This window comes from Pseudophryne corroboree, chromosome 1, assembly GCF_028390025.1.
Source record: "Pseudophryne corroboree isolate aPseCor3 chromosome 1, aPseCor3.hap2, whole genome shotgun sequence".
NCBI classification, from domain to species: domain Eukaryota; kingdom Metazoa; phylum Chordata; class Amphibia; order Anura; family Myobatrachidae; genus Pseudophryne; species Pseudophryne corroboree.
Genome location: NC_086444.1, coordinates 1,036,303,728 through 1,036,331,723, shown reverse-complemented (window position 1 = coordinate 1,036,331,723; position 27,996 = coordinate 1,036,303,728). Strand labels below are relative to the sequence as shown.

Here is a 27,996-nt window from a genome sequence, read left to right as displayed (position 1 = left end):
ATTGTCCAGTCACGGGTCCTTTTAACAATGCCATTGGCCTATCCAATATATATGTGTATAAATGCATTACCAAGTGTGGCATTATCTGTATAAGGTGCTCTACTGTGTGGCGTAACGTATAGAAAGGGCACTACTGTGTGGTCTGATGTGAATAAATAGCAGTATGGTGTGGTGTAATGTGAATAAGGAGCAATATGGTGTGGTGTAATGTCAGCAAAAACACATATCTTTTTGGTCTGTGCGCCGAATGTACACACATGGGGTAGGAAAACAAAAAAACGGACTGCTATGGGTGGGGGGTGATGGTGCTGGGAAAGGGGTGCAGGGTCAGAGGTGGAACTAGCATTGGTGCTAAGGGGCACCAGCCAAAATTTTGCCTAGGGCATCATATTGGTTAGGGCCGGCTCTGTCCCTGGTCCCAGGGACCATCACTGAAGATTCAGGCTTACACAGATTAGTAAGGGAGTGTCTACAAATATTAAGCATTCTAATACACTAACATCACATCCTCTTTTCTTTAAAGATAAGCCCTGTACGCTTCAATGCAACAATTAACAACATCATCTAACAGGTTTCAATGAGTCTCTCAGGTCTGCATATTTCCCTTTTGGGTCTTTCATACACAGTCTGTGTTTCATCTACCATGTTGGACCTTTCTAGAATCATGGTTTGTTCACCATTATGAGGATCATCATACATGTCAGATGAAGGGTATTCTTCAGTCATGTTGTCTTCATTATGGTTAGGTTGAGATCTTTAATCCACCCGATTTCTTCTTACTTCCGTTCCACGCTCTGTACGTATAGTATAAGATCTTGGTGCTACTTGTGCTTGCACAATACCTTTCTGCCCCCAAATACCTTTCTTGTGATCTCTGAGACGGACTTGGTCACCCGATTTTAGATCAGATAAGCTTTTTGCTCGCCTGTCATGGAACAGTTTCTGTTTCGCCTGTTGATGTTCCTTACTCAGTCTGACCAAGGCTGAGTTATGTGTATTAAGCAGTTCATCATGTATCGGGAGATTTGCTCTAATCCTCCTTCCCATCAGCATTTGTGCAGGAGAAAGTCCATTCTGTAAAGGTGTACTATGGTAAATTAAAAGACTTTTGTAGAAATATTCTTTACCTTCTTGAGTTTTTTTCATGAGACTCTTTACAGTTTTTACTGAACTTTCCACCAACCCATTTGAGCGTGGATAGTGGGGACTTGATGTAGTATGGACAAATTCCCACTCATCAGCATATTGTCTAAATTCAGCACTGGAAAACTGAGGACCATTGTCAGTGAACACTTCCATAGGAACACCATGCCTTACAAAGATTGACTTCATGCAATTGATTACGGCTATACTAGTAGTTGTATGTAGTGTCTTCACCTCAGGGTAGTTAGAGTAATAATCAGTCACGACAATGTATGTTTTCCCATTACAATCAAACAAATCTGCACCAACTTTCTGGTACGGTCTCTCTGGCACTGCGTGAGGACTCAGTGGCTCGACTTGTTGTTTCGGTCTATACGTAAGACATAATTCACATGTAGCTGTAGTCTGTGCTATGTCTTGGTTCATTCTTGGCCAACACATAACTTCACGCGCTCTCCGCTTACATTTTTCTTCTCCTAAGTGGCCTTCATGTATCTTGCACAGCATAGTTTTTCTTAGTCGTGCAGGTATGACAAACCTATTGCCTTTGTAAATAATACCATCGACAACTGTAAGGTCACTGCGGTACATCCAATAATCATTGATAGACAGTGGGCACGCATGTTTTTCTGCTGGCCAACCTTTCAGAATGATATCTTTCAACACTTTCATTGTGTCATCTGTCTCAGTTTCTTTCCTAATCTGTTCTTGTCTTGCAAGAGACACTGGTAGAGAAGCTACGATCAAATTAACATAGGCTTCTATCTCTTAATCCATCAGACTTTTGGAACCTTCACTTTTGTCCACAGCACGAGAAAGTGTATCAGCAATGTACATGTATTTACCGGGACAGTACAGCAAGTGTACATCATATTTCTGTAGTCTGATAAGCATTCGTTGAATACTCATGGGACAGTCATGTAATGATTTAGTCATGATAGCTACCAATGGCTTGTGGTCAGTTTCCACTGTAAATGTTTGACCATACACAAACTGATGAAATCGCTCACATGCATATGTGATCGCTAGAAGTTCTTTTTCTATCTGAGCATAACTTGTTTCAGCACTTGTCAGTGCTCTTGATGCATAGATTACTGGTTGCCATGTATCCTCATGTTCTTGTAACAGCACTGAGCCTAGACCAAATTGCAAAGCATCTGCTGAAATTCTTACTCTTTTCGCAGGATCAAAGAATTTTAGCACTGGTATCTCTGTAATGATCTTGTCATGCCGCCGCCCTGTCCGCCTTACTTACCTCTCCGGGCGCGGACAAAACAATAAAATTAATGAGTTCATAACGTGCACCTCAAGGAATGTGGTCTATTATTTGGGATGTAGCTGTGATTTATTCTACATTGGCAGGACCAGTAGGAACTTAAAAACAAGATTTACAGAGCATCTCCGTAATATAAAAAACGGTGTAGAGACACATGCACTCTCATACCATTTCAAACAAATTCACGGTCAGGATATTAAACAGTTAAAAGTATTTGGAGCATTAAAACAGATAAAGGGGAATTGGAGATGCAATAATATAGCTGCAATACTAGCAAAAACTGAGATGCAATATATTCACTCATTAAAAACTCTAATCCCGGGTGGCCTGAACAAGGATTTCGAGGTAAAATGGTTTCTTAACTAGGGGGTATGTAGAAGTAATCAAATATGTCTGACTAGTAGTGATTTCCTTTTAGCCCAATATCTCATATTAACTGGAAAAATATGAACTATGTGTATTGTAATCTTCCAAAAGTTTGTTTGGATAAAATAGCCCTTCCTGCTATGATAATAAAGGGAATCTGTCCTTGTTTCCAGAAAGCAACATGGCGGTACATATATTTCCGCCCTCCTTTATACATAACACTATAGTAATGAGGAAATGGGATGTCAGTGATTTCTTTCTAACCCATTATCTCATAGCAATTGGAAGAGTATGGATTGTGTGTATTATAGTCTTTTCTTAAGATCACTATTTCTGTCATGGTAATAAAGGAAATTCCTTTCTTCCAGGAAGCAACATGGCGGTATACCTATTTCCGCCCTTTTATATCTATAATATTGTAGCTGAGGAGATGTGCTGTGTAAACTCCTCTTTGGATTTTTAAAAATGGCTGCTGAAGGACTTCCGGTCGTAGAACATCACGTGACCGGACTGATTCTCGGAACGAATATGAGACACACTGATGCGGACCGCAGTGGTCACGTGACGGATTGATCACGTGACAGGAAGTAATGTTGTGATAGAGGGACAGGACTCAGTCTTTCCGTTGTGTGGAACTCTATTAACAGTATAGACGGAAGTTGATCCTGGTTACACAGGACACTTCCGGTCAATGAAATTTTATATTTTATGGTTTTAAATGATTTGTAATTATGTTAGCATTCTGGAATATGAACTATATGGATATTTTATTATCCTATAGAGTAGTCTTTTTATGTTAGATTAGTCTAGGATGATTTAATGAATGTAAAAATGTTATGAATTGTAAGTGAGAGTGGCTCCTCCCAGTAATTAGGAATACTAATTCACAAGGGTATAAAGAGCTGGAAGAGGAGGTCATTAGGACTATGCCTTGACAAAGATCAGCGATTTTGATCGAAACGCGTTGGCTGACGGTGAGGATTCGTGACGGACATACCAGACGAGGAGAGGACGGGGTGCTGACCATTGAAGCTGGTTTTCCCTGGGGCTGCTGAAACATCTGCACAGCTTTTTTATAAGCACTTCTAAAATCCAAAATCTGGTAGGAAGCCACCCTCACATTTTACTGGATGTAAAAATGGACATGTGTCATATCAATGTGACTGAAGTATAATACATCATTGGAATTTTTTTAGTATTAAAAAATTGTATTTTATATATACGTGTGGATTATATGTGTTATTGATCTAAATCCATAGACCCACGTTGCATTTTCTAAGGAAGGGACTTGTATGACGTTAATACACTAGATTGTGTTTTGTCTTTCTCTTGCATGAGTTGTTGGACCTTTTTGGATTAACATCATCTATTAATACTCACAATAAAACCTAACAAGAAGAAGGTGGGACGCGTGAGAGTAATATCGACCTCCTAAGATAAGTAGAGGTTTATTCCCTTCTTCACGTATTTAAAAAACTTGGGGAGCGCAGTGGATAGGAGATCTAAATCTTTTTTACTATCTAGTTAACTCCACTGGGGTGAGGGTAACGCCCATTTTTTGGATCTCCATTCACTTGCTGCTATTAAGCGCTTTCTTTACAGGTGTTTTCTTTTTCTTTTCATTTCCTACAGACCGGTCCAAGGTGGCATATATTATTTCTCTGCTGGAAGGATCTGCCTTGGATTGGGGGTCTCCATTATGGGAACGTTCTGATTCACTGGTTTCCAATTACTCCGAATTCATCACGTCTTTTCGACAAATTTTTGACGAGCCTGGCAGGATGACTTCGGCCTCTTCTGACTTGCTTCGCATCCGTCAAGGCTCCCGATCTGTGGGTCAGTATGTGGTTCATTTTCAAACCATTGCCTCTGAACTTCGCTGGAATAATGAGGCTCTGAGAGCTGCTTTCTGGAACGGTCTCTCCGATCGCCTGAAGGATGAGTTGGTCACTCGGGAGCTTCCGGATTCTTTAGAGGAATTGATCTCTCTCTGTGTCAAGGTAGATCTCCGGATGCAGGAACGTGGAGGTGAACGTAGTCGACCGGATCGTTCTAGGTTCCGGCTTCCCCCTGCAAGGCAAGCGGTGGTCCCAAGTCCGGACGAACCCATGCAGATTAACCGATCCAGATTGTCCCCGGAGGAGCGGCAGCGTCGTCATGAAGGTAAACTCGGTCTGTACTGCGGAGCTGCGGGTCACTTCATCAAGTCCTGCAAATCCCGTCCGGGAAACGGGCAGGCCTAGCTTGTTCCGGAGGAGTCAAGTTGGGGGTTACGACCAAATCTTCTCCGACTTCGGACTGTTTGCTTCCTGTAACGTTAACCACCAAGGTTACTTCCAAGTCTTTTGAAGCCCTGTTGGACTCCGGGGCTGCGGGGAATTTTGTTTCTTCTCTCTGTGTCCAAAGCCTGAATTTGGAAGTACGGTCCATCGAACGGCCTATTTCCTTGACTGCTATCAATGGTACTAGGATATCCAAGGGTATCATAACAGAGCGCACGGTTCCAGTTAAACTACAGGTCGGGGCTCTACATCAAGAATATTTGGAGTTCCTGGTGATTCCGGAAATGCATCACGATCTGGTTCTCGGAATGCCTTGGCTCAAAATTCACAATCCCCATATCGATTGGGAAACCGCACAGATTCGGTCTTGGAGTTATTTTTGTCATGCTAACTGTCTCACCCCTGTCTGTCCGCTTCGTGTTTCTACTAAGGCGGAGGAAGAACTTATCCCGGAGGCGTACCAAGAGTTCAAGGATGTGTTCTCGGAACAGGCGGCTGATCAGTTACCACCCCATAGGTCTTGGGATTGCCCCATTGACCTCATCCCAGGGAAAATGCCGCCCCGGGGTCGCATTTATCCTCTGTCCCTTCCAGAGACACAAGCTATGTCAGACTATATCAAGTCCAATCTTCACAAGGGATTCATTCGCCCCTCTATCTCCCCGGCTGGAGCAGGCTTCTTCTTCGTGAAAAAGAAGGACGGGGGGTTAAGACCATGTATCGACTACCACGGCCTAAATGATATTACCATCAAAAATAAATACCCCTTGCCTCTAATCACAGAGCTATTTGATAGAGTTCATGGTGCCCACGTTTTTTCCAAGCTCGATTTGAGGGGGGCCTATAACCTTATACGCATCAGAGAGGGAGATGAATGGAAGACCGCCTTCAATACCCGGGATGGGCATTATGAGTATCTGGTGATGCCGTTCGGTCTTCGCAATGCTCCTGCTGTCTTCCAGGGATTCGTCAACGAAATCTTCCGAGACATGTTATACCTAAGTGTCGTGGTATATTTGGATGACATACTGATTTTTTCCAAAGACCTTGCTGAACACAGGATACAGGTCAAAGAGGTACTCCACCGTCTACATGTGAATCATCTCTATGCCAAGATATTCAAGTGTACCTTCGAAGTAACATCAATACCGTTCCTTGGTTATATCATCTCAGGGATGGAGCTTCGCATGGACCCGGAGAAACTTTCCGCCATTCGGGACTGGGCACAGCCACTCTCCTTGAAAGCAATACAAAGATTCCTGGGTTTTGCGAACTATTACAGGAAGTTCATTAGAAGTTTCTCCACCATTGTTGCACCCATTACCGCCTTGACGAGAAAGGGTTCCAACCCGGGTTTGTGGCCTCCCGAAGCTATAGAGGCTTTTTCCCACTTGAAATCGTCTTTTATGTCCGCCCCAGTACTCCAACAACCAAATTTCGAGGAACCTTTCTTCCTAGAAGTTGACGCCTCCTCGGTCGGAGTTGGGGCTGTTCTTTCTCAGTACTCCTCAGATAAGAGATTACATCCGTGTGGTTTCCACTCGTAAATTCTCTCCGGCTGAACGAAACTACACTATTGGAGACCAGGAACTCTTGGCAATTAAATCTGCCTTGGAAGAGTGGAGATATCTCTTAGAAGGGGCCAAACATGTGATTACCATTTACACTGATCACAAAAATTTGTTGTACATCAAAACCGCACAGTGCTTGTATCCTCGCCAAGCTAGATGGGCACTCTTCTTCACTCGATTCTCTTTTCTTATCAAGTACCGAGCCGGGACTTTCAATACTAAAGCGGATGCACTGTCCCGTTCAAACTCCCACAGATGAAGAGGATTCTTTTGAGCGGAGTTTAATTCTGAATCCAATTTCTGTCTCCGCTGCCTCAACTACTCCAGGTCCTCCTCCTGGAAGAATGTCCGTACCAGCTAAATTCCGGTCGAGGATTCTACAGTGGGCCCATATCTCCAAGTTTTCCGGTCATCCCGGCGCCCAGAAGATGTAAAAGTTTCTGCAAAGATCCTACTGGTGGGACTCCATGAGGAAGGATGTACAGGATTACGTTAATTCTTGTCCACAGTGTACACAGCATAAATCTCCTCGCCTACCTCCTGCTGGGTTACTTCGTCCTCTGTCCATTCCTATGAAACCCTGGACTCACATATCCATGGACTTCGTCACCGACTTGCCCTGTTCCAAAGGTTTCAACACTGTCTGGGTGATCGTCGACCGTTTTTCGAAGATGGCGCACTTCGTTCCATTGACTGGTCTGGCGATAGCTCCTAAATTAGCTCTAATATTTGTCCGAGAACATTTTCGGTTGCATGGGTTACCGCAAGAGATAGTCTCTGATCGAGGGGTACAGTTCACCGCAAGGTTTTGGAAAGCTCTCTGCTCGGCCTTACAAATTAAACTTAAGTTTTCGTCCGCTTATCACCCCCAAACTAATGGACAAATGGAACGAGTCAATCAATCAAGGCTTGAAGACTTTCCTCCGTCTGTATCTCTCCCCTTCGCAGGACAACTGGGTAGAGTTATTGCCTTGGGCAGAGTTTGCACATAACCATTCATTTCATTCCTCCACTGGCGAATCTCCGTTCTTCATCAACTATGGCTTCCACCCACAAGTTCCGGAATTACCAATTCTTCCAACAGGAGAGGTTCCAGCTGGGACTTCCACTCTACTACACTTTAGACAAATTTGGAGGAAGGTTCATGCTAGTCTTAAAAAGGTTTCTGTCCGATACAAGTTCTTCGTAGACAAGAAACGGCGAGCCGCTCCTCAATGCAAGGTTGGTGACAGGGTATGGCTCTCCACACGTAACCTCCGGCTAAAGGTACCCACCATGAAGTTCGCCCCAAGGTTCATCGGTCCTTACCCTGTGCTACAAATCCTGAATCCTGTGGTCTGCAAGTTGGGGTTACCTTCTCATCTACGCATACCAAATGCCTTTCATGTTTCTCTTCTTCGTCCTCTCATCCTTAATCGTTTTCATTCTAAGCCTTCAAGCCCCACTTCGGTAGAAACTGAAACTGGGACAGACTTCGAAATCAAAACTATTCTGGACTCTCGTTATCTTCATAAGAACCTGCAATATCTGGTAGAATGGAAAGGTTATGGTCCTGAGGAGAGAAGTTGGATAGGAGCTTCTGAGGTCTCAGCTCCTCGACTAATCCGAATCTTCCATGCCAAGCACCCTACGAAACCTGGGAAGTGTCCAGGGGCCACCCCTAGAGGAGGGGGTACTGTCACGCCGCCACCCCGTCCGCCTTACTTACCTCTCCAGGCGTGCTGGTCCTCCCTGCGGCCGTCCTCGCTGGCGGCTCCCGGCTTCCGTCACTCGGCCCGGCGTCTGGGCGGGTGACGTCATCAGGCGCTTCCCACCAATCAGATGGTGGTGGGAAGTATAAATTCAAGCGCCAGGCACTGCATCAGTGCCTGAGTATCATCTATTCTGCCTACAGAAGCTGTGATCTCCAGTGCTCTAGCACCTCCGTGCCTCCAAGCACCTCCGTGCCTCCAAGCACCTCCGTGCCTCCAAGCATTCCCGTGCCTCCAAGCGCCTCAGTGTCTCCAAGCACCTCAGCGCCTTCCCGCACCTCAGTGCCTACAAGCACTTCAGTCTCTTCAAGACCCAGTGCACTTTAGCGCAGTTTGTGCCTCCAGCCCCTGGTATTCCTCACTGGTTCATCAGCACCTTTCAAGTTCTGTCTTTCAGGAGATCTTCAGCGTCCACGCGTGCCTCCTTTCTGCCGACCTGATCCTGCATGAGGAAAACTTACATTCGGCCATCTCTGCTGCGGCCCAGTTGCGGTTCCTCTTCACGGTCACCGGAAGAAACCCCGAGTCCACAACACTCCCAAACCAGGTCAGTGATAGATCTGTTTCAAGTTTTGCCAACTTTCTTCTTGTTCATGTGACCACATCCACTCGTTATCTTTGTCCAACAACCATCTAAGAGAGGCTGTTCGTTCAGAGAGTTGAGAAATAAACTTTCCTAAGTAAGTTATCATTCCTAGGAATCTTCTGACGTCGTCTTTGTTGTTAGGACGTTCCATGTTCACTATGGCTGATATTTTCCTTGGGTCTGGTTTTACACCTTGATCCGAGACCACATCGCCCATAAAGGTAAGTGTATTCACGCCAAATTTACATTTGTCCTTGTTTAGCTTTAGATTCACTTTCCATTACTTATCTCAATCTAGAATCATGTTCTTCCTTTGTAGATCCCCAGACAATAATGTCATCCATCATTGTTTCAACACCTGGAATATGTTCAAAAATCATGTGTATCTTTTTGTGATATACTTCTGGAGCAGACAATATTCCATATGGTAGTCGAAGAAATCTGTATCGACCTTCTGGTGTATTAAATGTACAAAGCTTTGAGCTGGCCTCATCTAGCTTCATTTGCCAGAATCCTGAAGATGCGTCCAATTTACTGAACCATATTGCTCCCGCAAATTGCGACATGATTTCATCTCTGGTTGGTAGTTTGAAATGTTCTCGTTTAATAGCTTTGTTTAAATCTCTGGGGTCTAGACATATTCTGAGTTGTCCATTTTTCTTTTCAACAATTACTAAGGAGCTTACCCATTCAGTAGGCTCATCAACTTTCTGTATCACACCCAAGGCTTCCATGCGATTTAACTCTTTTTTCAGTTTTTCTCTCAGCGCAAATGGCACTTTTCTACAGGGTGTATCACTGAAGAAACTTGCGTGTCTATATTTATTTTATGCTCTCCAGGCAAACAACCTAGACCTTCAAACAAGTCTCTGTATTCTGTAAACATCGATTTGCAGTCATCTTCTACTTGTAATGTCACCATAAAAACTCTCTTTAGCAAGCTTAGTTTCTCACAGGAACTTAAATCCTAGAATCAGTTGCACATTTTTAATCCACAATCAGTAGAGATGTTTTAAACTGTTGTCCCTTATATTTCACTAATCATGTACCTTTCACAGGAATTTCCTCCCCAGTGTACCCTGTTACTTTCACTTTGGCTGGATGAATTTTAGGTTTTACTCTAAAAGTCTTATAGTCTTGAAACGATATTAAATTCACCTGCGCGCCAGTATCCAGCTTAAAGGGAATGACAATCTCGTTCACAGTAAAAGGGACAATCCATTCTTTCTTATCTGCACTGCAAAGTTCAATGCAATCCACAAAGAATTCTTCTGTTTGTTTAACAGCATGCACATTGCTTGTTTCCCTTTTCATTTTACAGCATTTGGCAACATGATTAAGTCTACCACATTTCATGCAGGTTTTACCATAAGCAGGGCACATTTTAGGATTGTGAGCATTTCTACATCTACTACACATTTCCTTGTTAGACTGTGGCTTAGACTGCTTCATTCTTGAGAATGGAGGTTTGCTTGGCTCTGTTTCCTGCACTATATGGACAGCAGCATCAACTTCCTTGTGTAACTTTTTGGCTTGAAATTTAGTTATTTCTGCAGATCTGCACATAGTCACTGCCTTTTCTAGTGTTAGGTCTTGCTCTCTCAGCAATCTCTCTCTCAGTCCATTATCAGGTATTCCACAGACAATACGATCTCTAATCAGTGAATCATTTAAATCACCAAACTCACAGGTTTTACTGAGTGATTGCAGCTCTGTAACATACTGATCAAATCCATCTAGAGACTTCTGATCACATGTGAAAAACTTATATCTTTCATATGTCACATTTTTCCTTGGCACAAAGTAATCTTCAAACTTTTGCATTATAGAAGATAGCACCATATTCTGCCCCTCATAAAACTGAAAACTATTATAAATGTCCAGCACATCCTCTCCTATCACATGGAGGAAAATGGATGCCTTCGTTTTGTCAGCCTCTGTATCAGCTCCACATGCAGCAAGATATATTTTAAACCTTTGCTTAAATCTTTTCCAGTTTTCAGACAAGTTACCAGACATCAGCATGCCTGTTGGAGGAGATAGTTTATCCATGGTTACTCACTGTTTGAAGAGAGGAGCACACGGCAGGCTTTGCAGATACTGATTATCACAGCCTTACAGACTTCTGCAGGATTCTTTCACACTCTGAGAGCACTAGCAGTCCAAGTTCAAATTCTTCTGACACCATGTTATGTTCATATGTTTGTAAATACAGTCATCAGAACACAGAGACATGTGAGTTCACTGCTGTGCTGTTTATTCCATCCAACTCCAGACACACTACACACTGGACCACCCACTTCCCAGCATCCCCCTGGTCCAAGGAACCATCACTGAAGATTCAGGCTTACACAGATTAGTAAGGGAGTGTCTACAAATATTAAGCATTCTAATACACTAACATCACAGAAAGAGTATGAGCAAACCCGTTTCAGTGCTAGACAGAGCTGCAGCAATCCTCATTTGTAACATATCACTGTGACTCACTACGCCTGAGAAACTTAGAACAGTCCATTTCTGCCTTGAAGGTAGATGAGAGGTTACATTGTTTAATGATGTCATGGTAGGCTACCAACCTCTCTCAAAGTGGTCCCTGCACATATTGTATTAAAATGATGTGCCCACTCTCCCCTTAAATGTCACTGGATACAAATAATCCAGTTTGTGCATGTTCAGATTTTCTTGGTGTGGCAGGTTGGAGGTCTCTACCAGTGAACCAAATTACAGGCATATTAATGTTTACAAAAATACATTGTATGTTAATAAGAGGAAGGAATAGGCTAGCAATAGCATGAAAGGTGACGAGATATGTTTATCAGGGCCGGCTCCAGGCATGTTCGAATAGAGTGGCCGCGCAGGTCGCCACCCTTAATGGGCGCCGCGCGCTGGCGCCGCCATATTCGTATCTGGAGCCGACCCTGTTGTGCAGCTCTCCCCAGCCTTTAACTGTGGTGCGCGCTGTGCGGCGCTGGCGTCTGACGTCAAACGCCGCGCAGCGCGCATAGAGCACACCACCGTTAGAGTCCTCCAGTCCCACGCCTGCAGACAGCCACACTCCCCCTCCCGCGCATAGAGCACACCACCGTTGGAAGAGTCCTCCAGTCCCGGGCTGCGCCCTCTGACAGCAGCATTCCCCCCTCCCGCGCCGCAGGTATTGTGGGGCCACTGGGGGGCATTTATGGATCGGTCACTGTGGGGTCATATCTGCACTGTGGGGTCATTTATGGATCTGTCACTGTGGGGGCATATCTGGCACTGTGGGGGCATTTATGGATCTGTCACTGTGAGGGCATATCTGCACTGTGGGGGCATATCTGCACTGTGGGGGCATATATGGATCTGTCACTGTGGGGGCATATCTGGCACTGTGGGGGCATTAATGGATCTGTCACTGTGGGAGCATATCTGTCACTGTGGGGTCATCTGCACTGTGGGGGCATTTATGGATCTGTCACTGTGGGCGCATATCTGGCACTGTGGGGTCAGCTGCACTGTGGGGGGCATTTATGTATCTTGCACTGTGGGGGCATTTATGTACCTGGCACTGTGGGGGCATATCTGGCACTGTGGGGTCAACTGCACTGTGGGGGCATTTATGAATCTGTCACTGTGGGGTCATCTGCACTGTGGGGGCATTTATGGATCTGTCACTGTGGGGGCATATCTGCACTGTGGGGGCATTTAAGTATCTGGCACTGTGGGGGCATATCTGCACTGTGGGGGCATTTATGTATCTGGCACTGTGGGGGCATTTATGTATCTGGCACTGTGGGGGCATTTATGTATCTGGCACTGTGGGGGCATATCGGCACTGTGGGCGCATTTATGTATCTGGCACTGTGGGGGCATTTATGTATCTGGCACTGTGGGGGCATATCTGCACTGTGGGGGCATTTATGTATCTGGCACTGTGGGGGCATTTGTGTATCTGGCACTGTGAGGGCATTTGTGTATCTGGCACTGCTGGGGAGCATTTATGTATCTGGCACTGTGGGGACATATCTGGCACTGTGTGGCCATTTATGTATCTGGCATTGCTGGGGGGCATGTCATGTGTATCTGGCACTGCTGGGGGGCATGTCACGTGTTGCTGGCACTGCTGGGGGGCATGTCACGTGTTGCTGGCACGGCTGCGGGGCATGTCATGTGTAGCTGGCACTGCTGGGGGGCATGTCATATCTATCTGGCACTGCACATTATGTTTATCTGACACTATACTGGAGACATTGTGTGTATCTGACACTATACTGGAGACATTGGGGTATATGCAATTCACTGCGAATCGCGGCAATTTTTCGCCGTTTTTTAATTCGACTAAATTCGCCAGGTGAATTCCGGAAGGTGGCTTCCGGAATTCACCATATTCAATGAAAAACGGATTCGCCAGAGTCGCGGGCGAAAATCGGCCGATTTGGCGGATTTTGCCGCGATTTTAAAAAACGGTAAAAAACGGGAAAAACCCGGAAAAAAAAATGGCGTGGGGTCCCCCTCCAAAGCATAACCAGCCTCGGGCTCATCGAGCTGGTCCTGGTTCTAAAAATCCGGGGAAAAATTGGCCAGGGATCCCCCGTATTTTTAAAACCAGCACCGGGCTCTGCGCCTGGTGCTGGTGCCAAAAATACGGGGGACAAAAAGAGTAGGGGTCCCCCGTATTTTTAACACCAGCATCGGGCTCCACTAGCTGGACAGATAATGCCACAGCCGGGGGTCACTTTTATGCCGTGCCCTGCGGCCGTGGCATTAAATATCCAACTAGTCACCCCTGGCCGGGGTACCCTGGGGGAGTGGGGACCCCTTCAATCAAGGGGTCCCCCCCCCCAGCCACCCAAGGGCCAGGGGTGAAGCCCGAGGCTGTCCCCCCCCATCCAATGGGCTGCGGATGGGGGGGCTGATAGCCTTTTGTGATAATAAAAAGATATTGTTTTTTCCAGTAGTACTACAAGTCCCAGCAAGCCTCCCCCGCAAGCTGGTACTTGGAGAACCACAAGTACCAGCATGCGGGAGAAAAACGGGCCCGCTGGTACCTGTAGTACTACTGGGGAAAAAATACCCCAAATAAAACAGGACACACACACCGTGACAGTAAAACTTTATTACACACTACCGACACACTCATACTTACCTATGTTGACACGCCGACTGCCACGGTCTCCGACGATCCGAGGGTACCTGTGAAAAAATGATACTCACCTTCCAGCGTCCAGAGATAAATCCACGTCCAGAGAGATAAATCCACGTACTTGTAAAAAAAAAAAGAAAACGCAAATACCCGCTCCATACCGGACTAGAAAGGGGTCCAACGCTTTCACATCAGACCCCTTTCTCCCGAATGCCGGGACATCACGTGACTCCTGTCACTGAAGTCCCTTCAGCCAATCAGGAAGCGCTACTTCCGTGGCGCTCACCTGATTGGCTGTGCGCTGTCTGTACTGTGACAGCACATCGCAAAGCCGCTCCATTACTTTCAATGGTGGGAACTTTGCGGGTAGCGGTGGGGTCACCCGCCGGTCAGCCGCTGACCGGCGGGTGACCTTACCGCTAGCCGCTAAGTTCCCACCATTGAAAGTAATGGAGCGGCTTTGCGATGTGCTGTCACAGTACAGACAGCGCACAGCCAATCAGGTGAGCGCAACGAAGTTGCGCTTCCTGATTGGCTTAGAGACCTTTCTGTGACAGCTGTCACTGACAGGTCTCATTCGTGGAAAGGTGTCCCATGTGTCAGCATGGGACCCCTTTCAGTCCGGCATGGAGCGGGTGTTCGGTTTGTTTTTTTGCCAAGTACGTGGATTTATCTCTGGACCATGGCTGAGGTGAGTATATTGATCTTTTCTTTTCAGGTATCCGTGGATTCTACATGGAGAAGAGGACCGATGTCGGCGTGTGAACATAGGTAAGTATGTGTGTGTCGACGTATGAAATAAAGTTTTACTGTCGACGGTGTGTGTGTCCTGTTTTTATTTGGGTATTTTTTCCCCAGTAGTACTACAGGTACCAGCGGGCCCGTTTTTCTCCCGCATGCTGGTACTTGTGGTTCTCCAAGTACCAGCTTGCGGGGGAGGCTTGCTGGGACTTGTAGTACTACTGGAAAAAACAATATCTTTTTATTATCACAAAAGGCTATCAGCCCCCCCATCCGCAGCCCATTGGATGGGGGGGGACAGCCTCGGGCTTCACCCCTGGCCCTTGGGTGGCTGGGGGGGGGGGGACCCCTTGATTGAAGGGGTCCCCACTCCCCCAGGGTACCCCGGCCAGGGGTGACTAGTTGGATATTTAATGCCACGGCCGCAGGGCACGGCATAAAAGTGACCCCCGGCTGTGGCATTATCTGTCCAGCTAGTGGAGCCCGATGCTGGTGTTAAAAATACGGGGGACCCCTACTCTTTTTGTCCCCCGTATTTTTGGCACCAGCACCAGGCGCAGAGCCCGGTGCTGGTTTTAAAAATACGGGGGATCCCCTGTCAATTTTTTCCCCGCATTTTTAGAACCAGGACCAGCTCGAAGAGCCCGAGGCTGGTTATGCTTTGGAGGGGGGACCCCACGCCATTTTTTTTTATGATTTCACCGTTCCAGCATTAAAAAAAATAAAATAAATAATAATATTTTAAAAAATATATAAATAATATTTGTGCCTCCAAAAAAAAAAAAAAAGTACCTAATCCCTTCTAATATAAATAGATCTGCTATTCCCCCCCCAAAAAAAACAAAAAAAAACATGTTTAAAATTTTTTTATTTGTTTTCACCCTCCAAAGTGTGGCGGATTGAAAATGACGAATTTGCTGTCTAAAAGCACTGCTGTCGAATTTCCAAACTTGAATTGAATATGCTTTGGTCGAATTGCAGCACTTGTATCATTGCAGAAAAGTCGAATTTGCAAAAATTCGAATTTCAAAAAGTCGAATTTTGAAAGTCCGTTTTTTGGTCGGAAAGCACTGAATTGCATAGGCGATTTTTTTTTTTGGTCGAAAATGACCCGAAATTCGACAATTTCGGGAATTCGACCGCAATTGCATATACCCCATTGTGTGTAAGGAACACTACTGTGGCTTTTATGTGTAAGGCTGCTAATTGTGTGCGTAGAGGGGGGGTGAAAATATATTTATAGTCTGATAAAATGAAGTTACGAGGCCACACCCACTTTTCCTGGAGCGGGGGGGGGGGGGGGGGGGGGGGCGCTTTTACATTTTCTCGCTCAGGGTGCTGGTAGGCCTGGAGCCGGCTCTGATGTCTATAGTCACATTCTGAACACATGCAGAAAATGTAAAACCCCCTCTAGGAATCCTGGTTTGTCCCTGACTAGGACCAGGCTTGGACTGGCCCACAGGGGTACAGGGGAAACCACTGGTGGGCCCCACTGCCTGGGGCCCCACCTCCTGCTCTAAGGATCAGGTTCCAGACTGTGCACTTGAATTATACATTATACATATGTTACCTTATACTGGACTATGGTTTATTTTCTACAGTGCATTGCTGTTATTAATCTGTTATCAATCTGGTACATTATCATGCATGCAGCAGCTTAACTTACTGTATATATTTATGAAGGGGCCCAGATGTTGCACTCTCTAATGCTTAGTCAAACCAATGATGTGTCAGGCCACCCCCCCTCTGTGGACTGACCACACCCCTAAACATGGGCCCCTACCACTACATCCCCCCGGTGGGCCCTACATGCCCCAGTCCGACACGGACTAGGACTATAACTTACTCCCCCTTAGCACTTTGCTTCTATAAACTAGCTGCTGTATGTAATATTGCTGATATTGGGGTTACTAGAGCTCAATACCTCATTCTGTTCTCTGCTAGTTCACTCACTTTGTGGGGATACCAGGTTACTTTTAGCTTACCCTTGTTTATTCACAATCCCCTTATTATTATCATATGCCTGGCTACAACTGGGGGAAGGGCACCAGATTTGAGTGGGCGCCGTGACAAACAGAGTAAAAATGCGGGAAACCCAAGATGAGTCGGAAGCATGCCATGGTGGTCTTCAGAGGGTAGGACAGGGCTTGATTAAGGAAGGAGCATAGGGGGAGAGTACTCCCGGGCCCTCCTCTCTTAGAGGGCCCCCATCCGGAACTCCCCTAATTCATGTTTAGCTGATGTCCAGTCCGGTAATTGTGACTAGACTCCGGTGCCTGCACTAGGGCTTATCAGCAGGGTACATGCATAGAGGGACAGGGATCAGTCGGCACAATAAAGTTTTTTTATGTATCTGTGCTGTGTGTGTGACATACTGATCCAAGTACAGTAAGTAGTGGTAGAGGGAGGGGTAACACAAACACAAGCTGCTGCAGAGATATAGGGGGAGATGCTCAGGCTGCTGCTGTGATACGGGAATGGGGGGGAGGGGACATAGACTGCCTTCCCTTGTAGTCCTCCAAGCCCTTAAAGTCGCATTCTTTTAGTTTGCAAATCACATTTCTCCTACTTGTAATGGGAAATGTGGTTTGCTCAAATTTAATGTCAAAGAATACTGGAGGGATCCTTTGCGATAACAACGCCATCTACAGATGGTGTTATGCAGGCTTTGCTCCATTTCCATTACTGCTGTTCTGCCTTCCTGCATGCAGACAGGCAGAGCAGAGCCCGGAGTCGGCTTCTGTGATCAGCCTGTGAGTCTAACAGACCAGAGGCTGATCACAGAAAAAAAGAAATAGTTATAATAGAAAATAAAATAAAACGTACCTCCATTTAGGGATCAGTGATCAGTGATCTCCTGTTCTATGACTTGGTTAGTTGAGATTCCGGCTGGGGCTTCCACTGCAGCTCAGCTGATAGCACCGATCAGCTAACCGAGTCACAAAGAAGGAGCTCACTGATCACCAATCCCTGGGAGCAGTGTGCAGGTAAGTTTATTCTATTATAGATGGAAGAGGGATAAGAGATGAGGCAGGGAGCCGTGCAGCAGCACAGGAGGAGATTCGGGGAGACGGGGCAGATGCGCAAACATGATCTCAGGGTTTTTTTTGTGCAAAGTTTCCCAAGGAATACAGGGAGGGGATTTGCAGGGACAGAGCTTTCTCACAAGCTCTGTCCCAGCATGCAAATTTTAAAACATCATGCAATTTTTTCAAATATCGCAATGCAAATGTATTGCATCACAACCACATCTAAGATGCAGATAGTGATATTCACCATAGTAATTTGATTAGTTCGATGTTTACTGCTGATTTATATTGATGTACCAGCATGCCTTGCTACAGTTTTGCTATTTGGCCATGCTAAAACTGTTGCAGGGCATGCTGGGATGTGTAGTTCAACAACAGCTGGAGGCCCGAAGGTTCCTCATCCCTGATGTATAGTATGTAAATGGCTGAAACATTCTCTATAAAAATGTATGCGCTATATGAATAAATGTTAATAAAATAAGTAAATGTTAATGTTGAGACAAACTTTTTGATGGGTCTGGGACATTTAAATAGAGCCGTGCTAAAACAAAAAAGATTTACAGAATAAATGATTTCTTTTAGTGCTCCCTCTTTGTTAATGCCTCATTTTGATGAGCGGAACAGCAGCTTTGCGATACCTGAGCCTGGGGAGGACACAGATGTTTCCCCAATGTCTCCTGAGGCTCAGGCATCCACGCTTACTTATCTGAACAGGAAAGCACCTACACGTATGCAGTTATTGCTACATATACTGTAGTACTGCTGAAATTGTTTGCCTGCTGGCACCTCTGCAATGATCAACAGAATGAGATTACGATGGCAAGTAGGTCTCTCATACAGGCAATGTTCAAGTACATTTCTGATAGTTATTTATAAATAGGGGTGTGACAATATACAACTTTGATGCGACTGCACCAATGCCACTAGGCCGGGGCTTGATTTAGAGGTGGACATAGTTGCAACGGCGACTTGCATCTTTTTACACACCAGTGACTGCATCCTTATGGTAATGCTGCAACCAATGGTTTTCCTATTGATACGCCCACCAGCTGTGACGTCAATCTGTTGCTGAGCTTATTAAGGCGCACCAACGGTTGCACCACTGGAGATTGCAGCAGCTCTTTGGAGCTGGAATCTTCCTCTCACCATATCCACCTCTGTCAGTAAAAATTGCATCTTTAGATGCAGTCATTGACTGCAACACGCCGACATCTGGCTAGCCACTACCCCAGTTACCACCAAGGAACGCACACCGACATTGCATGCACGTTTGATCTGCGTCTTTGTGCAGTAACAATATCGTCTCAATGGCAGTGCAACTCGGACGCATGAGTGGACTGAAAACGTTGTCTGCTTACTTGCAATTTCACCATAGCGTCCAGTCCAACTCTGGATCAAGCCTTATAACTTATAGAAGCAGTTCTCACCAGTTTCACAGGGTTGGACGAAAGATCAAGCTTCTGCATAGTGTTGTTGCTGCTAAGAAACGTTAGAGCCTCCTTCTTTAATTCTGTGATCATGTTGTGGGAAAACAGAAGTTCAGTCAGATTCGGTAACTGTTCCTTGTCTCCAAGAGCAGTAGATGTCATTTTATTGTGAGATACATCCAGAATTTGCAAACTCTGCAAAGACAGAAATCACAGAAATCAGACTGACTGATAACCAGACAAGAAAGTTTGGTGGAAAATTTGACAACTGCACTATACTGTAAATCACCTGTAGGTTTTCAAATGGGTTCTCAGTAATTTCCCTGATTCCATTTGAATTCATATACAGCTCGACAAGGCCTTGGCAGGAGAAGAAGCCTTTCTCCGGAATCTTCACAAACTCATTGTGTTGCAGGTTTAATATTTTCAGCATTGGTAATTTCGGACACAATTCTGTTTCTAGAATGTGTAGCGTGTTATAACCGACATCTAGGTGTTCTAGTTTGTCATATCTAGAGATATTAGCTGCAGGCAGCCTCTTCAGTCTATTATGGGAGAGATCTAGTACTTTAATACTGGCTGGGAGATCGGGTGGGATTACAGTCAATTCCCTGTGACTGCAGTCAGCTTTTTCTAGAGTGACAGTACAGCCTTTCTCAGCCATGACACAGAGCGCACTTATTACATATACAGAACACAGCAAGTATGCTGGGGAAAGATATGCAGTTTTCATTTTAATTCTGTAATAAATGTTTTTAAAATGTTTTAAAAAAATGTCAGTAAAACAATTTAAGCTCAAAAATAAGAAATTTTTGGAGATACTTTGGATGATACTGAGGCAGTTTGTGATCATTTGCTGGATCTCCAATACGACATAATATTTTTGTGCTGTAGGGCTCAATATATGGACCCTTCTATTGCAGCAACCAATTTAATTATTTACATTTTTAGCTGCATTACCAACTAAGATAAAGAACATTTCAGTTTTCCATTTAACTACTGTATGCCTGCAGGAAAGATGGATGAGTCACAATCTCCAATGCGCTGCTGCAGCAGAGTGATTTTCACTTTAGCTTGTTACTGTGCTGGAGAGCTGGGTGGAATTTGTCTGTGTTGTGGTCTTCTATGGTTGGCTCTGATCCTCGGGGCGAAGTCTGGTGAGCTGACTGCAGTAAATACAAAGTTAGAGTACGTTAATGACAAATGACAGTAAGAAAACTAGAAACCATGGCCCTCATTCCGAGTTGATCGCTCGCTGCCGTTTTTCGCAACGTAGCGATCAGGCTAAAAATCGGCTGTTCTGCGCATGCGTATGGTACGCAGTGCGCACGCACGAAGTACTTTCACACAAAACTATGCAGTTTTACACAAGCTCGAGCAATGCTTTTCAGTCGCTCGAGTGTTCGTAGTAGGATTGACAGGAAGTGGGTGTTTCCGGGCGGCAACTCAGCGGTTTCAGGGAGTGTGCTGAAAAACGCAGGCGTGCCTGATAAAAACGCAGGAGTGGCTGGGGAAACGGGGCAGTCATCGCAAGGTAGGAGTAAGTATCGAGCCACTCTGAAACGGCATGAAATTTTTTAGTAGCAGAACTGCTAACCTTTCGTTCGCACTTCTGCTAAGCTAAGATACACTCCCAGAGGGCGGCGGCTTAGCTTTTGCACTGCTGCTAAAAGCAGCTTGCGAGCGATCAACTCGGAATGAGGGCCCATATCATGTGAGAAAGTGTACAATGCTGCAAGTTAGGTAATAGTAAAAAAAGAGGAAAAATAGCACAGAAATCTGACACCATGTGGTAAATTTACTAAGGTGGGAGTTCTATTTAAGATGGGATGTTGCCCATAGCAACCAATCAGATTGTACTTCTCATTTATCTAGCACATTCTAGAAGATAATACCTGGAATCTGATTGGTTGCTAGGGGCAACATCTCATCTTAAATAGAACTCCCATCTTAGTAAATTTACCCTCATGTATATCCAATACCCGCGATAGTGCCGTGGGGCCGAAAAACGGGTGTTTACATTTATTTATTTTTAGCAGAGGAATAAGTGAAGACGAATGCTGCGTCCCGGGGTAAGGCAGCCACATATATTGCATACAACATTACATGTATATTTTTGTGTGTTAACTGCCCCCACCGTGTATTTATCAAATCGCCTATGGTAGTGCAGGTTAATGTTTCACCAGTTTCTAATTGATTCAAATGTATGCCCTTATTTATCAATCAGCCTGAAACCTAGTGGTATTTTCCGTTTTCACTCACAGTGGTATTGTGATTTCTCACACCACGACGAACATTCCAGCAGCGCTGACGAATGTAGTTTAGCGTTGGCGTCCTCGCTTAGTGCGCATGCGTCATCCTCAGCAAAATCAGGCACATGCACAGTACTGACTTGTGTACGCCCCGGCCAAAGGGAATAATAAAATACCAAGAAAACATATGTGGAAAAAAACATTTTACAGACACTGTGTGCGCGCACCATCCGGTGTGGCCAAATGCCACATGGGGCGTGGCCAATGAAAAAGGGGGCGTGATACACATATGAGGAGGCCAGATACACATATGACCCCAATAGTGCCAGATACACGTTGCCCCACAGTGCCAGATATACATTGCCACAGAGTGCCAGATACACAAATGCCACCACAGTGCCAGATACACAAATGCCCCCACAGTGCCAGATACACAAATGCCCCCACAGTGCCAAATACACAAATGCCCCCACAGTGCCAAATACACAAATGCCACAGTGTCAGATACACATTGCCCCACAGTGCCAGATATACATTACCCCACAGTGTCAGATACACATTGCCCCACAGTGCCAGATACACACATGCACCCACAGTGCCAGATACACAAATGCCCCCACAGTGCCAGATATACATTGCCCCACAGTGCCAGATACACAAATGCCCTCACAGAGCGCATCGCCTCTATTGCCTATCAATGCTCGTGAAGTCCGGTCTCCGGTGGCGGGTATCTCAAATGAGGCGCTGGTTCGTTAGCCAATCAAAGCTCGCAGACCGGCAGTCAATCAGGAGCCGCGGCTGCCGGTCCGCGAGCTCCGATTGACTAGCATACCAGTGTCTTATTGAGACTCACCCTGCCGCCGCCGGAGACCGGACTTCACAGAAAATTGAGGGGCAGGAGAGGCGCTGCGCTCTCCTCCCCTCACACAGCAGCCAGCGGGATGCAGGTATGGTGGACGGCCAGCTGGTATGGGCCGCCCCGTACCGCCATACTTACTCTTACATCTATAGTGGGGAAAGTATTGGAAGGTATTTTAAGGGACAGTATTCAAAAGTTCCTTGAAGCCAATAAGGTCATTAAAAGGATCCAACATGGATTTGTGAAGGATAGATCATGTCAAACCAACTTACTTGGCTTTTATGAAACAGTACTGTAAGTGCGAACCTTGATCAGGGTAAGGAGGTGGATGTAATTGTTTTTAGACTTTGCCAAAGCTTTCGACACAGTACCACACATGCGACTTATCTATAAGCTTCTAGAAATAGGGCTAGGAAGCACAATATGCACTTGGGTCAGTAATTGGTTAAATAATAGGGAACAGCGTGTTGTGGTCAATAGATCATATTCAAATTGGACTAAAGTGCTAAGTGGTGTGCCACAAGGGTCTGTACTTGGACCACTTTTGTTCAACATTTTCATCAACGACCTAACAGTAGGTCTAGAGAGCATGGTGTAAATTTTCACAGACGATACCAAATTGTGTAAGGTTATAAATACGGAGGGGGATGCTGGGTCTCTTCAGAACGACTTAATTAAACTGGAAGCATGGGCAGCAAAATGGAGAATGAGGTTCAACACAGGCAAGTGTAAGGTATTGCACTGTGGTGGTAAGACCAAAAATAACACCTACATACTAAATGGGGTAATATTAGGGGATTCTGTACTGGAAAAAGACGTAGGGGTTACATAGATAACAAATTAAGCAGTAGTACCCAAAGTAGGAGTGCAGCAAAGAAGACTAATAAGATATTAGTATGCATTAATCGGGGAATTGATGCAAGGGACGAGAGTATTATACTCCCATTATATAAATCACTAGCGAGGCCACATCTTGAATACTGTGTGAAATTTTGGGCACCATATTACAAAAAGGATATTCTGGAGCTAGAAAAGGTTCAGAGGCGGGCTACCAAACTAATTAAGGGCATGGAGACGCTGGAATATGAGGAAAGGCTTGGAAGGCTAGGCATGTTTACATTGGAAAAGAGGAGACTTTGGTGGTCATTCCAAGTTGTTCGCTCACTAGCAGTTTTTAGCAGCCGTGCAGACGCTATGCCGCCTCCCACTGGGAGTGTATTTTAGCTTAGCAGATGTGCGAACGAAAGGATCGCAGAGCGGCTACAAAATAATTTTGTACAGTTTCAGAGTAGCTTCAGACCTACTCAGCGCATGTGATGGCTTCAGACTATTCAGTTCCTGTTTTGACGTCACGAACACGCCCTGCGTTCGCCCAGCTACGCCTGCGTTTTTCCTGGCACGCCTGCGTTTTTTCGAACACTCCCTGAAAACGGTCAGTTGACACCCAGAAACGCCCTCTTCCTGTCAATCACTCTGCGGCCAGCAGTGCGACTGAAATGCTTTGCTAGACCTTGTGTGAAACTACATCGTTCGTTGTAATAGCACGACACGCATGCACATTGCGCCGCATGCGCAGAAGTGCCTTTTTTTGCCTGATCACTGCGCAGCGACCGAAAGCAGCTAGCGAACAACTCGGAATGACCCCCTAAGAGGGGACATGATCAACATCTACAAATATATAAGGGGTCAATACACAGAGCTTGGGAGGGACCCGTTTTCAATAAGATCAGCACAGAGGACACGTGGTCACTTGCTTAGGTTAGAGGAGAGGAGTTTCCGCACATTGAGGTGAAAATGTTTTTTCACAGTAAGGACAATACGTGTTTGGAATTCCCTGTTAGAGAGAGTAGTAATGGCGTACTCAGTCAACACCTTTAAGAATGGGTTAGATAAATTCCTATTGAATAAAGATATTCAGGGTTATGGTGCGTAGTCACACATTATAGTTAATATAACTAGTCCTAACATAAATATAACTAGTCCTAAAATAAAACTGCATAGGAGACCACAATCAGGTTGAACTCGAATAGAATAGATATCTGGTGCTGAAGCGGCTGCTGGACTTGAAATCATAATTACATGCACTGCCCCAGGACGCTGACACGGTGACTGTTAATACGGGTGTAGTATGGTATGCCGGCGGCCGGGCTCCAGGCGACCAGCATACCGGCGCCGGGAGCCCGACCGCCGGCATACCGACAGCGTGGTGAGCGCAAATGGGCCTCATGCTATTTATTCTCCCTCCAGGGGGGTCGCGGACCCCCACGAGGGAGAATATATGTCGGTATGTCGGGTGTTAGGATTCCGGCGCCGGTATACTGTGCGCCGGGATCCCGACATTCGGCAACCTTAAGACCACCCGTTAATACTACTACTAGTACAGACATTACACTGTCTGTACCTCAGGCAGTCAGGCTCCCCTCTGAGAGATGACGTGCGGTGCCCCTAATGCAGCAGTGACCCCGGGCCCTGCAAGTTGCATACCCTCCAACATGACCCGCCCCACTAGATACAAAATGCTCTGTTACTGGACTTCCCTCTTAATTTATTATTGCCATCACCTGTGAAGAAACAGCTTTCTTATCATTTAACTAGTTCAACACAGGTGATGGGAATCATAAATTAAGAGGGAAGTCCAGAAACAGAGCATTTTGTACCTAGTGGGGCGGGTCATGTTGGAGGGTCTGAAGTTGCCGCTGTGCTGCTTGAGGACAGACTGACTGAGTCAGAGATGCGCCCGCCTCCCCAGCCACAGGAGCGCGATTTCGTCATGATCACGCTCCCAGCAGGCTGGGAAGGGGAGGCGCAGAAGCGGAGGCTCGGTGGCGTTGGCGCACATCGGCAGCGGTAACTGGTGAGCGCAGTGAGCGGCAGCCCAGCAGTGGTGGGTACGGCATATCCACGGCTAAATTCTGAACGGTACGACATAGCCACGCGTACCCGCCCACTTGTACCGCTGACTATAGTTTTATTGTCAATTTTAGATTTTTTTGAATTGAAATATGTATGTACAATTCAGTCTATTCTTTGTCTTTTTTTTCTCCAAAACTTTTTGTGCATTTTTTGCTTTTATATAAAGTGACATCTATCCTAACATTTTATCTAAAAGCACTTATGGTATATTCATTATAAAATGTTTTGCTTTGCAGATGTTGGGGATAAAGCAAATGGGCAGATATAGCCAGACTTTCCCATTATTTTCCTTATGAAGCCAAATTGTTACCCCAATACTAAGCCATGTTATTGCACTGTGTACAGAGACCAGCCGATTCTTTGTTAGAAAGCTTATGTGCATGTAACCAGCACTGGTTATTCCAAACACACAGAACCAGGCCCTGTCTATATATCACAACTTATGTATCTGGTAAAAAGCAGGTTTACAAATATCCACAGAACAGTAACCGACACATTGATAGCTTTAAATGAATGTAGAAACTTACTGATCCTGATCATGGGAGGAATGATTCTGTACAAAGTTTGCAGGAACAGCAATATAAAAGAAACCTCGGTGACAGAAACTGTGCATGTGAACTGTAGGTGGAGACCCAGGAGCTGGCAGAGAACATAAGGCTGGGCTTGGAGCTTTCTTATAGGGAGGGGTTAGTTACATGCTGCAGTGTGTTTTGTTTGTAGCTGTACATGAACTGAAACTGCTTTGAATTATATGTCTGTGGTTACAGCCTAATGCTGTGATACATGCAGACATCCTTAATGCATACCTCCCAACATGACCCGCTCCAGGAGGGACAGAATGCTCTGCTCCTGGACTTCCTTCTTACTGTATGATTGCCATCACCTGTGGTGAAACACCTTTCTGAGCCATTGACCTGTTCAACACAGGTGCCAGCGATCATACATTAAAAGTCCAGAAGCAGAGCATTGTGTCCTTCCCAGAAATCGAACAAAACGGTGCTGAAAAACAACATTGATTAACATATGGCTAAAACTCGGTGCTTCCTTTTTTAACAGCGTGTTCTCAAAGCTACAGATCAGCAACATGTGCTACTACTGTATTTGTATAATGAAGCCTCCCATACTGTATAATATTACTGAGTGGTATCGCTTGGTCGGAATGCTGTAGGCAGGGTCTAAACTGCAGCAAAGCAAAGTAAACACCTGTCAGAAAGCTCCATTCACTTTAGTGGCAGCTGCTGCCCATGGGCTACAGCTCAGACCACACATTGCATGGGGGAAGGGGTGTCTAACACATGTAGGAACATAGAATTTGCCAGATATGAACCATATGGCCCGTCTAGTCTGCCCATTCTTTGATCCATTAGGTAATCTCAACATTTTTGATCCTTAGTTGTTTGTAATGATATTCAAATGCTTATCCCAAGCTTGTTTAAATTCCTCTAGGCTCCCGAAAAATCAGGTGGCGCTCCCGGCCCCCCCAGAAAGGTAGGCAAGTCTCCCAGAGCTGGCTTAACCTATCTCCCCCCCCCCCCCCCCCCCCCAACCTCCTGCACCTCCCCGTGGCTGTCGTTGAAAGTAAGTGGTCTGGGGAGGCCGGTGACACGATTCGCGCTAAATCGAGTCATCATAGCCGCACCTCTGACTTTTCAATACCACTAATATTGGCATTGAATAGTGGGGCCAGGGCCACAATCACGCATACGTGCCCCCGCAGCGCCCACCCATGATGAAGTCATGCCCCTCCCTGGTCCGACCTGGTTGCTCCCTCCTGCATGAGGCAGCCAAAAAGTAGTTAAGTATGCTCTACTGTCTTAGCCATACAAACATAGACTATAAACATACATGTAGTGTTGTATGTAATATATGTGCTGCTGGCTGCCTGTCCTCTGGGATGAGTCGTGCTGTGCGTTTCACAGCCGCCACTATACCTGGGACGAAGCATTCAGCTAAACTTGGCCTTCAAAGGCTGCCCCCCAGCTCCCATTTGCTAGTTTCACAGGAGTCTGGGGGCAGGCTTATAGAGGAAAGACAAGCCAAATGTTGTGTCCCGTGGGCAGCTGTGGCTAAGTGGAACACAGTGCTGCTGATCCCAGGAACAGGCATCCAGCACATATATTACATACAACATTACATGTATGTTTATATTACATACAACATTACATGTATGTTTATATGTGTTTACCGACCCCATCATGCAATGTGTTGTCTGCGCTGCAGCATACTTACCTGCATTACTAATCTCCTCTCCGGGAGTGCCCGGAGAGGAGAAGCAGGTGGGCGGCAACGGAAGAGGGGCCAAGCTAATGACATCTTTAGGCCCCACCCCCTCACAAGAAAATTATGAGATTGGGCCATATGCATGGAGGAGGGGCTAAAATGATGCAATTAGCATATAAGTGCATCATTAGGCCCTGCCCACTCCACCTGGTCTGCGGGTTTCTCCATATTTATCTCCCCACTTCACTAGGAAGTGGGCAGACTGCGGGAGGGGTGCCCACTCTTCCGGGGCTGCGCGGGACTACCCGAAAAACCATGTGTCTCCCACAGAATCAGAGAGAGTAGGCGCTGCAGTCCACGGGCAGCAGCCGCCACTGATTTTCTTATTTAAGTTTTTCAACTATCAGATTTAAGTCAGGTTTATTAGGCTTTAGGAATGCACATTGAATGTGCTAAATTAA

The 27,996-nt window shown here is 45.7% G+C and overlaps 1 protein-coding gene across 1 annotated transcript in view; it reads right to left on the bottom strand.

Moving 5' to 3' along the window:
* Positions 1-26,045, bottom strand: part of TLR3 (toll like receptor 3) — a 78,796-nt gene extending 52,751 nt beyond the window's left edge. The window contains exons 1-3 of the mRNA XM_063920795.1: positions 25,843-26,045; positions 19,581-20,457; positions 19,292-19,486 (exon numbers count right to left, since the gene is read on the bottom strand). Coding sequence (XP_063776865.1) covers positions 19,292-19,486; positions 19,581-20,144 — 759 coding nt within the window. The 5' untranslated portion in view covers positions 20,145-20,457; positions 25,843-26,045. The remainder of the gene's footprint in view (positions 1-19,291; positions 19,487-19,580; positions 20,458-25,842) is intronic.
* Positions 26,046-27,996: the final 1,951 nt, after the last annotated feature.